General features: G+C 39.0%; 2 protein-coding genes across 2 annotated transcripts; both read right to left on the bottom strand.

The window, feature by feature from the left end:
- Positions 1 to 60: 60 nt before the first annotated feature.
- LOC134812091 (GPI ethanolamine phosphate transferase 3-like) lies at positions 61 to 4255 on the bottom strand. The gene is made up of 2 exons (XM_063819255.1): positions 4213 to 4255; positions 61 to 3689 (listed from the first exon to the last, which is right to left on the bottom strand). The coding sequence occupies exon 2, from the start codon at positions 3656 to 3658 to the stop codon at positions 767 to 769; it is 2892 nt and encodes a 963-aa protein (XP_063675325.1). The 5' UTR covers positions 3659 to 3689; positions 4213 to 4255; the 3' UTR covers positions 61 to 766.
- Positions 4256 to 7133: 2878 nt separating this feature from the next.
- LOC134812117 (mevalonate kinase-like) lies at positions 7134 to 12034 on the bottom strand. The gene is made up of 5 exons (XM_063819313.1): positions 11895 to 12034; positions 11458 to 11625; positions 10770 to 10890; positions 9761 to 9873; positions 7134 to 7827 (listed from the first exon to the last, which is right to left on the bottom strand). The coding sequence occupies exons 1-5, from the start codon at positions 12021 to 12023 to the stop codon at positions 7249 to 7251; spliced, it is 1110 nt and encodes a 369-aa protein (XP_063675383.1). The 5' UTR covers positions 12024 to 12034; the 3' UTR covers positions 7134 to 7248.
- Positions 12035 to 12801: the final 767 nt, after the last annotated feature.

The following is a 12801-nucleotide window of genomic DNA, read 5'->3' as shown; positions in this document are numbered from 1 at the left end:
TCTTCATTAATTAGTGCAGTGCAGTGTGTTGATAGATATCGACCGATTTGTGGTGGAAAATAAATTGCATTATGGATACACTGACTGTTTGTATTTCAAGCAAGTGGACGGCGAATGAACTTAATTTCGGGCCATTTTCTGACATGATTTCAATTAGAGTTGTAAGAATATCGCTTTGCTTATGGAATGTGGATGGATGCATAAACTATAGATTTTTCTACATTTAAATTTAACAGAATGTTGACTACCATAGACTGCTTAATACCATAAACGATAATGAATTATGGAATAGATATTAAATGTATAACAAGCTGGGACGTAAACTCAATGTAAACAAAAAATAATATTTTCTTCAATTCTAAAGAAAATTATAATAACACTCCTAATTCTAAAACTAATAACTAAGTATATTCAAAAGCAAAACTATGTAACATCGTACCATGCAACATGAAAGAAAATAGAAACTCGTAAAAATAAATTAAATATTTGATTTTCTATTAGCTAATGTAAAGCAACAACCCCGACTTAATTTAAGTAGATAACAACAATCCGATTAAAAGTTTCGTTCCAAACCCCTCTGAAGGAGTAATTAACTAAATAATATTGATAATTATCAATCGCTGAACAATGCAGAAGTACATGATATTAATTATTATTTCAAAGCACACTTCCTTTACGCTTCAATTCACGTCCTACATGATCATCAATCTAAAGATCAAACTCTCAAATAAATTTAAACAGCAGAGATTATAAACTTGATACAAAACTAAATTGCCTTACTAATTTTAGCTAACTCTCCCCTCAATATCTTATCTGTCCTTTCCAACAAGACCAAATCACAGAGCACAACCACACTGGAACAGGCCGCAAAGCACATCTCAATAATCATGCGCGGCGTGAAAATGTTCCAAATCATAAGATGTCTGCGATGGATGAAGCAGGCAGCGCATGCCAGTGTGCACTTGAAGAGAGTAAGTGCTGTAGAGGAGTGGAGGAGAGAAAGGAGTGTGGTACTGAGAAGTTCTCTGTTGATGTAAAACTGAAGTTGAGCTGTATTCTGAGGATCACCCAAGTCTACCTCCTGAGCAGGCCCTGTTGGGGCGGGAGATTGCAGCACTATAGTGGGCAGGAACAAGCTCACCAAGACAAAACTCATGAGAGTTCGCAGCGCTATCATAGATATTGGTAGCGCGTGGTATGGGTGAGAGGTGAACCCAACAAACGCTGCGTTCCAATCAAACTGCTGAACAGCTGCTTGGTGTCCAGTAGCGTAGAAATACTGCACAGCTATCACGTGACATATCATGACTTTGAATACGACACTACTCCCTTCAGCTAGCCGGGAGGTGCACATTAACTGCGCAGTAAGAAGCGCTAGTGCTGGCGCAGCACTGTACTGCAGCAGCAGTGCGCACACAGGTAGCAGTGTGGTGTAAACTGCAAGAGAAGGAGCAGAATAGCAGGACGTTGCACCGTACATCCGGGGTGTGCTGCCCGTGTCCAGTACACGCACAGTGCACGGTGCGTACACCACAACACCCACTGCCAGGACGGCTAACAAGTAGACGGCGCGCGGTAACCAGCACATCTGCACCTCTGTCAGCACCTTGGTGGTGGAGGCAGAGAGAGCCCAGTAGACTACTACCAGTACACACTGTACTGGGTGGATTGTACAGTGTACAAACTTCAGCCCTCCTCTCATCAGAGACCCCTGCTCCTTCTGGTATCTATACAGTCCGTACATGGTACCCAGGAACACTGCCACACTCCCCACATACTTATAACTCCGTACGTGAGAGGGCACCTCGGTACTCAGCCACCAGGTTTTACCGCACCAGAACTGCTCCTCACGGCATCCAAAGAATGTGGTTGATAGCCGGGAAGCTGTTCCCGCTAATACTGATATTAGTATTAGTTTTGATGAGGGTTTAGTTCCTTTCTTTAACAGGTAGTTAATTATGAGAAGTGTTCCAAAGAAGTGTACAGTCACATAGTCCTCAACTAGGATGTAACTGTTTGTCATGAAGCCAACGCTCATGAAAAATATGATAACAATTCCAGCAACATCTAGGAAATAAATCTGAAGACTGTTTTTTAATAAATAAGATACCCCGCGTTCCTTGAATGATTTAATCAAATCACCCGCTTTACACATAAACGAAGATAATTTTAACCTAACAGGAGCATAGAAAGTTGCAACGATAGTGACAAATGTCAGAGAAACAGTGACAAAATGAGTAGCCCCAGTCCATAGGGACAAACTGTCGTAACTGATAATAAGCAGGGGTACACCCGGAAGTGAGAGCCACCAGGTAACTGATAAGGAGGAAGTAGCTATGAGACTTACAGATAGCAGTATCATGAGGGATATAGAAAGTGCCATGACCGGCAGGTTGAACTGGGCCCATTGTTTGGAGCACAAGTCACGGATTCGGCGAATAACTTGCTTCAATTCTTTAACAACAGTAAATGAGTACTGGCCAGATGTTTCTGTGATTTGTTTGTTCAGATCTTCGATTTTAGTTTTTATTTGGGATATTTCAGATGGACTGAACTCGCTGGATATCATTGAGTAAGCCTCGATGTACCTGAAGACCTGGTTCATATTGGTCTGTAGAGCCAGCTGAAGATCAGTTCTACTCTGTTCAGAGTTGTCGTCCAAGAATAGGAAGGGAATAACTGACCCTAACGAGGAGTAAGGTATAGGAACACCTAACAATAAAGTCAGAGTGGGGACCAGATCAGTCTGAAATACTCGCTCAGGATCAAACAGAGCAGATTCCTCCTGGCTCACAGCACCCAGTTTGGAGCCTGAGTACACGAACAAGGTGGAGGTGACCTCATCAGCCGTCTCCCCACCATGATCACCACTAGTTGTCATACCGTGATCACCAAACACAAACAACACCGTGTCCTCCTCCACCTCCCTCACTATCTCGCCCACCCACTGGTTTACCTGCTCTAACTTGCTGGACAGTTCAGGGTGGTTGACGTGGTAGCGGTGCCCGGCGTGGTCCACCCCCAGAAAGTGAGCCACGATCACGTCCCAGTCTTCTGTTCTCATCTGGGGTAGGAGGTGTGACCACACTCCGTTATCTACTGTATGTAGATCCCACACGTCGAATGAGGGGTACGGGAATGAACGGTAGAAGTATTTGCTGTAGATGCTCATCCAGGTGTCATCTCCGAGGAGGACCAGCTTCTTTTTGTGCAGTGAGAGCTGTTTGACCCAGCTGTCCTCCGTGATCTCGTTCGCTCCGAAGTTACTACCCATATCTACAAACGTGGGTAATCCCCCAGTGGTGAGTCCTTTGAGACGTAGAAATGTTGCTGAGGGTGGGTCGGCGATAAACTCCAAATGTCTGGTGCGTTCAGGGAATTGCTTGCGCAGCTCTGAAAAAACCGGCATCTTGTTCTGCCAAGGTTCCGGGTTCTCAACAGATGAGTTGTAGAGCGTGAAGTCATGGCGCAGCGCGTCTATCAGCACCAGAACGGCTCGCTTGTACCGCGGTTTACTCCAGCAGTCCTCCCGCGCATAATCATGACACGTGCTGAACTTTTCTATTTCTATCTTAGTGAGGAGAAATCCTCGGAGGTAGAGAAGGAGGGAGAAGACCACCAACCAGAGCAACCATAGGCCGGTTTTTAGCGTCACCATCAAACAGACAGTGTCATGTGCTCCCTTCAACCTAGGTGGAATCGGTCCATCAACTTTAAGTCCGAATTATAATCCAATTTTATAAGTTCTAGAATAATCAGCTTATATTTAGTACAAATCACACGCTCTCATACATATGTTCTGGAATATTCTGTATAAATCTCACACTTACCACATAAATAATTCTACAGAAATATTGCCTCCTATCTAGGATTATGTACAGGGTGGGATTTAATCGAGGGTGACGTCAGAGCTAGAGGGCTGAATGGGAGAGTGAGACGATAATTACTGAAACTGCCACCTGTTAAGGCAGATTCTAGAACATTTACTTCTACCCGTACAATGGGATCAAATTGCACAAGTAATATTCTATTGGCACAGCACAAAAATGTAGCTGTCATCATTGTAGGTGAGGGTCCGGGGGAGGGGGGTCTTACGCCAAAAAATATGTGGCATGAGACCCCCCCTCTCCCAAAGTATTGTACTGTAAGGCGCTACTTAACACCTATCTCTTACAATGGTAATGTTGTGTAATATATGGTACTACAACTTACTGTATGTGGTCAATGCCCGTGTTGAGTACACGTATTGTAAAGGTGATGTTTATTGCACATCGTTAGGTCGGGTAGGAAGTACATTTTTATTGGACTTGTTCATGAAGCAAAGCGTAGAAAATCCAAGAATAAGTCCTGAGTTGACACGTTTGTTCTTTGAGATTCTGAAAAACATACAATCTCGACATTTGATTGTGAATAAACCGCAATGTTCTAAGTTGGTGGTTTTGAATTTACATTAATGGATTCGCAGTGATACACATACATAAGCTTGAAACAATATTTAAACTGTATAATTATTCAAACATGTACAAAAGGTAATCTCATTTTACGACAAGAAATTTTACAACGAAAAAATTCGCTGGCTGAGATTAGTAAGAATTAGAAACACTAGATCAAAACATTAAAATAACTAAAAGCAAGAGGCTGAAAAGCAAAATAAAAATCCTGAATGACAAGATTAAAAGCTAGAAGTGAAAACACAGGACAGGTTGAAATATTTTGCGAAATTCCAGAAATGTCTAAAAGTTTCAGGGGGTCAAGCGACAAATGTCATTCCTAATTATCTTATAAAAGATTATTAGGAATGAATGTAACAAAAAGTAATACAAATTTATAAATACTGTTTCAATTATAAACCATTCCAATCGACATACTCTACATTCAATATACATCAAAAATGTACAAATTACAAATCAAATATATTCAAGTCATTGCCTAGAATTATAACTTCATAAGTATATTAATATATTATATAGATCATATTATAGGTTATTATATAGATTATGTTTGCCGTTTAAAAGACGAAAATTCCCTCACTCAAAAACCCGTCCAAATATTCTCAAACTTATATTATGATTATACATTAATAAACTGAACAAATATTATAAAACTAGAGATCGCTTTAATATTCCAATCAAATACACTTCAATTTTGCTTGCGGTAAATTTCACCTGCTGCATTTTAATTATTGAACACGAATCCAGATAAAACACTCCTTCTGCAACAAACCTAACTTTCGCCCAAGGACGGAAATGATCTCAATTATAGGTCGAATCCGTGTAAGGAATAATCTAGAACATGTACCGCAAGCAAAACCACATATTAAATTATTATTGAAGTATTATGGTCTAAGTATCACAATGCTGGCAAGCATAACCGTTGCCCTTATATTCACAACACTATGTACCCCCTATACTATTATATCCCCTTTATTGTTTTCCAGGCATTAAGACTCATCGAAAGTAGTTCAGCAGGTATATTTAAGTTCAAAACATTCTAATTCAATGTTAATGATGACAGGAATAAGAAATAGTTATGTGGAGGTTTTTAAGAAATTTGCGCAAAATACGCGCCAGCATGTTATACGAAATTAGGTAAAAAACCCAAAATCGCCATATTCAGGTGCCTTAAAAACCATGTTAAAATTGAGTTAGAGATCTGAAACTTTGCAGAGCGTCTAGACCTTGTCCAAATCGACTGTAAAAAAAATTTCATGTTGCAGGAGTATCGGGAAGTGGGTTTTCTGGAACCCCTGTTTTACAACAGATTGTCGTGAAGCTATATATGTATATATATATGTATATATGTATAGACGCTTTTGCAGTAAATTGTAGCCTACATTTAAGTGTCCGTAGATTCAAAAGTATATAAGATACAGTCATTTCGAACCACAGGTTTTAAAGATAATTGTTTATACTTTAGTTTACATTATATCGAAAAATAATTTATCGTCATCATCATCACTTGATGACGTCATCAATTAAAGTGTTTTTAAAACTTGATTTTTGACAAAATAACAACTTTTCAAATCGATTTTAAAGCATTAAGGAGTAATTTTATTCAAAATCTGAGGACATTTTCATCTTAGATAATTGTTCAAGCATTCTGAAAATCTACCGGAAAGTTTTCCTACCTTGCTCCTTCATAAAGATATTCGCTATTGAAGTTTGTGCTTTTTTGAAGAATAATTTTATAAAAACACAAAAGTTGTGAATTAGTATTCTCTGGTGTTGGGCCATCCCTTGGGTTGTGGAGCTCAATTTTGCTTCCTAAAGGTCTAAATTGTGTTATAGGCTAGTTTTAAAGTTGAAAATCGAAAAGTTGCACACGTGGGGACACGCCCAAATTCATTTAAAATAGCTAAAATCACTAAAAATTGTTATTTTCACGATTTTTACCAACTTTGGAGTCCCGTTGTGATCCAAGTTCTTTTTGAAATCTTCTGAAACTTTTCATGCTTATCAAACTATATATTAAATAACACTATGCAAAAATTTATGGTGATTCAATATTTTATGCGCACGCAACGTCCGCTCAAAGTTTGCACGTGCGAAAGGTGAGAATTTTGCTCATTCGTGATTTCGAATATATTCTGCTTTCCCACGATATTAAAATGGCATTATATATGAATTTAATGCCAACTTGAATGAGTAAAAAGTGCTATATTCAGTCTGTTATTGACAGATATGCCTACCTAAACACAAGGAAACGTTTTCAAAGGTAAAATTTCGAAATCGTTGAAATTACCTCCTTATTAAGTTTCGACTGTGTAAATTATCCTGACATTATAATCAAAAAGAGATGATATTTGACCAAAACCCATAATCATGGGTAGAGTGAACCGCTGCCAGTGTCTCTCTTTTCCAAACAAAAGAAAATGATATTAATTTGAGGAACCGTCCGCAAATGCAAATTGATACCGAGAATGAAATCGGTCGCTCGCTTTTCCCATTCATTCACGGCTTACGTATTGTAATAAAGCTTATTGAATGGGAAAAGCGAGCGACCGATTTCATTCTCGGTATCAATTTGCATTTGCGGACGGTTCCTCAAATTAATATCATTTTCTTTTGTTTGGAAAAGAGAGACACTGGCAGCGGTTCACTCTACCCATGATTATGGGTTTTGGTCAAATGTAACCATATAATATAATATTTTGCCTATATAAAAGTGAGCTAAAATGCCTATGAGTGTTGTTACTGGTATTCCAGCACTTGTCCAGAGTAGGACGATATAACCTAAATGCACCCTTACTTAAGAGGAACACTCTGTCCACTCAGAACAGTGCAGATATGTGTCCTCCTCAACCACGTGCACTCCCGCAACACCAGTCTCCAGGTCCTTCAGCACTTCATACCCCGCAATTTTCAGACTTTTGATCAGATCCCCCAAGTTGTGAGTGTGCTGGTTGATGATGCCAATAACAACCCCGCCCCCTCCAGCTCCTGTAATCTTAGCAGACACCCCATAGTCCCGACAGATCTGTACTATTCTGTCAGTGTGCTGGTTAGAGACTGCAGGCAGACTGTTCAGCAGGTTATGGTTCTCTGTAATCAGGGCGCTGATATCCCTGCCTGCCCGCAGGCGCTCCTCCCCCTCCAGTGCTATCTCACCGATGCGCTGGAAAGTGTTAGTGAGCTTGTGGTGCTGTAGTCGAACTTGGCCGACTATAGCGGCTGTGTTGTGGACTTGTTTAGAGTTTATAACCAAGAGACGAGGGGTGGTTTTGGCGGGAACTGGACAGAAGTCCTTCTGCCGGGTTTTGTTGTACATCATACATCCTCCAAAGGTGCAGGCGGTGTTGTCTACTCCGGAGGGGGTGCCGTGAAATACCTAAAAAAAATAACACTGTTAATTTTACCTAGCTATAAAATAAGCTGGTTATTAATAGAGACAAATGTTACTGGCTATGTTAGAGGCTTAGAGGGACATTAGTCTGGTATTCAGCACACGTGACAGTGCAGTGGGACCCTAACACTGACTTCTGTTACACTACTAGAGATGATAGACACTAAGACACTGTTATATGTCGCTATTGTTATCTGAATGTAAGTTTTAAGTGGCCATTAGCTGCAAACTTTAGAAGATACCTTTTCTACATTTCACAAGTTGTTAGACTGTTACAGTGTTATTGTGTTAGCTGTCTCAAAACTTCAAAAGACAGTCTCAAAATAATGTATGTATAAGAGTTTTTTATTGAATGTTTTGAGATCAGAATGTACACTATACAGTATACAGGTACGGTCAGTGACAAAATTATTCTTTAAATTGTGGCCTAATCAAAAAAATAAATAATCGGAAATTTGTAAATAAGTGCAGAATAACAGATAAGAACTATAAACTAGCTCATCACTATAATATCGTGATGCCATGTCTCAATATATAACATAAACTAGAGAGGGTTTAATAGTAAAATTAAGAAACGGAGTGCTGCATATGAAATTAAAGAGTTGTTTATAATCGTATATTTCATTAATATATTATGTTTCAGATTCTATACTAGTAGACTCACTAATATTAAATATAATAATAATAAATAATATAATAAATAAATAAATTCTAACATTTATTACACGCTTTGACATTAAAATATACCCAACAAAGATGTACATTTAAGTCATTCAAGCGAGACTTAGTGTTGAAATGCCAAGATTATAGACTTTTTTAAACATTTAAATATTCTGAAATAAGGCCACGAATAAAATCCTTACCATCGGCTAAATTAGACCATATTATCATCTAGTTAAAGTAACCAGATGCTGACTTAACTTTGGAGTTTGGCCGGGCTCATTATTTGACATTGAAATCAGTTTAAGAGCATAAATCTCATGAGAGCTATTTTGCCGAGTGTGACAGAGCATGACTGACAGAGCATGATTTACTGGATAGTCATATATTTAACCGGTTACGCAATGTGCACTGACCCTTGAAAATAATCCACTACAATCTTGTAGTGGAACCGACCACGCCCATGACATCAAACTTACGCTACTCCCTAATACCATTTATTGTTCATTTATCAATCTAAGTAAACTATAGGTAAAAATATAATATTAATCATAAGCTAAAATGTACTAATCTTTGTATTCTAAATGGGGAAAAAGAAGAAACATTGTCAGTCAGTCGAGAAAATTGTCAGTCAGGCTATATGGCAGCTTTGTAGATGTTGTGACTATGCTAGTAGTGGTCCCAGGCTTGCGACTGGAATTGCGGTGTTAAATCGATTTAATGGTACCAACGATCCACCTCCCACTTGTTGTTTGGTACTTAGCATTAATAGTGTTAGCTGTAGCCATTTATAGCAAGAATCTTAAAACTAAAGGGGATGACAAGGAAAAGAGGAAGGAAAAAGAATAACGGGACAAACAATTAATTAAAGAATTTATAGGAGCATTAGATATTGTAAAATTATACTTGATCCAGTTTACCAGCGCTATCTTAAAGGCGTTGTTAAATATTTTTAAAACGCTCTATATTAAAATGACGGCAGGGCGGGTCTTGCTACCATTAAACCATGTTTGGCTAAATGTCCATCTCCTGAACAAGGTGAGAGGAACCTTGTCTTACTCGCACAGTGTAGTATAACACAATATCTGCTCAAGAGTTGTGGTACTACTGGACAACAGTATACTTTACATCTTTTAATAGAGCTACAAAATTATTTAAGTGTAATTCAAGTAGATTAAAATAGTATTAATTTGAGTTAAAATAACTTTTAAAGTCATGTTTAACTCAATTTTGTGGTGCGATGTGTGATTTTAGTTACCTTTTCGCCCTGGTAAGAGATTCTGTTAATGTTCGCAGAAGAAATGTCTCCATTACAAAGTGTTAACAATCCTAGGGCGAGACTGCAGCAGTAGGAGGCTGAGGAACCCATACCTGAAAAAATGCTGTTCATGAGCTGTTCCGGAGTTATGGCCGGAGTTATGGCCGGAGTTATGGCCGGAGTTAGGGCCGGAGTAATGGCCGGAGTTATGGCCGGAGTTATGGCCGGAGTTATGGCCGGAGTTATGGCCGGAGTTAAGGCCGGAGTTAGGACCGGGTGGGGTCGAGGCAGATATTAGTGATTGTGATTGTTACCGAAAGTATGTTTGGGTCGAAAAATGACTTGTCACGGGTGTGTTTTGGGTGTGCCAATGATTTCGGGTCGGAGTGCTGGTCACTGGGCAAGGCTTAAGTAGAATGAGAAAGCTTTAGATCACATCTGAAATATCTATCTGTCATAATAAATAGTTGTAGCTCATTATGCCTGGACTCGGGCCATCTAGCGACTGACAAGCACAAGTTGTTAGCAGAGGATCAGTTGCAGGTTACTAGTAACCAAATTACCAGGTGATCACTAACTAGTGACCAGTTACTACGTATCCGGGATCTCACAGATGTGTGGTTAGTTCCTAGTTAGTCATCAGGGGAGGAAGAAGGCATGAGAATAGTTATGGTAGTCGTCCGCTCATCTCCAGTATTATTTAAGTCTTTTTCAACCGCTTAGATAATCAATAATCGTTTGTTTGACTACAGGGAACTCATGAACATGACAAGTCCCAAATGTGAATGTAAGTAGATACACGTCAAGTTACAGACGTATCTAAATATTTCTGGCAGTAATGAGCCTAACATAAAGTTACAATAGAATTGCTACCCCACCGCGACAGATTACAAAGTTCCAAATTAAATGCAGATTTCAGAGCCGGTTTATTAAACTGACCGCATGTATTTTTAGACACCAAATAGATAAGAGCACTGGAGATAACAATATATAATGTAATTAAGTTAACCTGCGCCGGGCCAGAGGTCGGTTGTAGCGGTTACTTTAATTCCGAATCGGGATCGGTCAGTGTGAGGTACAATCTTGTGGTAGAAATAAAGGAGGAGAAACCAACTTTCTTCTGTGACGCTCTGTAAAAACTGGGATGACGAAGGAGATATCAACAGGAATATTAGATCATGCGATTAGTTGGTATTACAGTTTATTATCTTATAAACTTAGTTGGAACTTTCTTGTATAAGTTAATCACGTGATAATGTTGTCATAAGTGCAGTGTCAAAGTAAAACTTTCGGTTTTCGAAATTTCACAATGAAATATTTGAGCAAATAAACGGAGAAATATTTTGTACGTCTTCACAGTACACACCATGAAAACTTCGATCAAATTACATTATTGATTCGATATATTTCAAATTGCCAGGTCTTGCAAAATTTTAGGATAACAATGTTATCGATAAGATAAAATTTGGTCTAACTTAATAAACTTATTGTAATTTCAAATTAACGAAACACTAGAATATGGGAAAAATTATAACTATGGGAAGGAGGTAGGACTTCTTAACATTTTTACAGATCAGTTTTGTCATTTTTATTGCAACCCCCTCACCTCCGACCCTTGGCCCCTTGTACCCTTCAAGTCTTATCTGTTTCTATGATGGTATGTTTCTGATCCCCCACACCGCCCCTGGTCTCCGTACCTGTTTTTGTGAGAGAATGTGTCTGATCTGCTGACAGGCCTGTTTCTCAGACACTTCATCTCTGATAGGGGTCACATCATCAAACAGTGTCACCTTACACTCCAACTTGAAATCGAATGCTGGGGCTTCATATCTGATTACAGGTTCTATCAGCTGTTCTATTTCTACCTGCAGAAATAACGTTACAAGACAAGGGAACCGGAATTATGACAGATTAAAGCCCCATTTCAGGACAGGTAATCCTTGAGCTGTTTAATGGTAAGTGGTAACTGTATTGTAGCCAAGGAGGATAAATAACTGTGCTTTAGGCGCTCGACAGATTTATAGTAGAGTGTGTACTGTGTACAGTGACGTGACGGCATTAAAAACGTGAATTTGCAGCGAAACTGCACCATCAGATAAAAGCTGATAACAAACAAGTTACTTTAAAAACTAACCTGGGTATAAGCTGAGACAGTGGTGACCAGAGAGGGGTAACCGTACACACTGGCGTGCTCGCCAAACAATATCACTTTACCCGGGCATCGCACTTTCACCTTCATCAGCCTACAAGAAACGTCAGCCATTTTACAAGACAAAGAAATGATAAGAGGGTGGAGTGAGTTATAGTGAGTTAAATGTCACGTGTTGGTGTGAAGTCACGTGACGACCGCGTGACGTAACTAGGGCTCAGAAATTACCGGGCTCAACTAATCTCATTTCGTTACAAATATACTGCGCAGATTGCTATAGGTAATCTACTACTTACTTAATAGAGGTGTGAACCAGGATAAAACGATTAATTCTAACACAGCCCACTTTGGAAATTATATATAAAAACTTCGCGGTAAGTGCAACTAGTGAATAAAAAACACAATCCATTAAATTTACATTATTTATTAGCTCATGATCTCAGAAAGTACTAAAACACAAACAAGGACAATGAACTGCAATCTAATTCCACCACAACCTCGCTCAAGACAAAAATGTTTGTAAACAAGGAGGCCTCTTTGAGTCAGAGGCTCTATACTGCCTCATCAAATAGCCACAATTTGATTAACGGTCATTCTATCGGTTTTATATATTCCTACTTAGATCCGCCAGGCTCCGATTAAATAGTTCTTAATCGCACCCTTTGTAAACACAGCGCCTTGCAAGTCGGAACAAGTCTTTACTCTATTTATAACGACTAGTTTTTTTTTTTCTTTTGAGGATCCGTTCAATTGATTCTGTAAATATCGATAATTATTCTGCATATGTACTGTACCTGCCTTTTCACTGATTAATTACTCCTTCATCAACCTTTTGGTTCCTAGGGCGCGGACGGTAACCAGTCATTTGCTGAATACTATTACTAATGGTTTC

Source organism: Bolinopsis microptera, chromosome 1 (genome assembly GCF_026151205.1).
Source record: "Bolinopsis microptera isolate Bmic1 chromosome 1, MBARI_Bmic_1.0, whole genome shotgun sequence".
In the NCBI taxonomy this organism is placed as follows: Eukaryota; Metazoa; Ctenophora; class Tentaculata; order Lobata; family Bolinopsidae; genus Bolinopsis; species Bolinopsis microptera.
The sequence above is the reverse complement of the archived record's forward strand: the minus strand, read 5'-3'. Positions and strand labels throughout refer to the sequence as shown.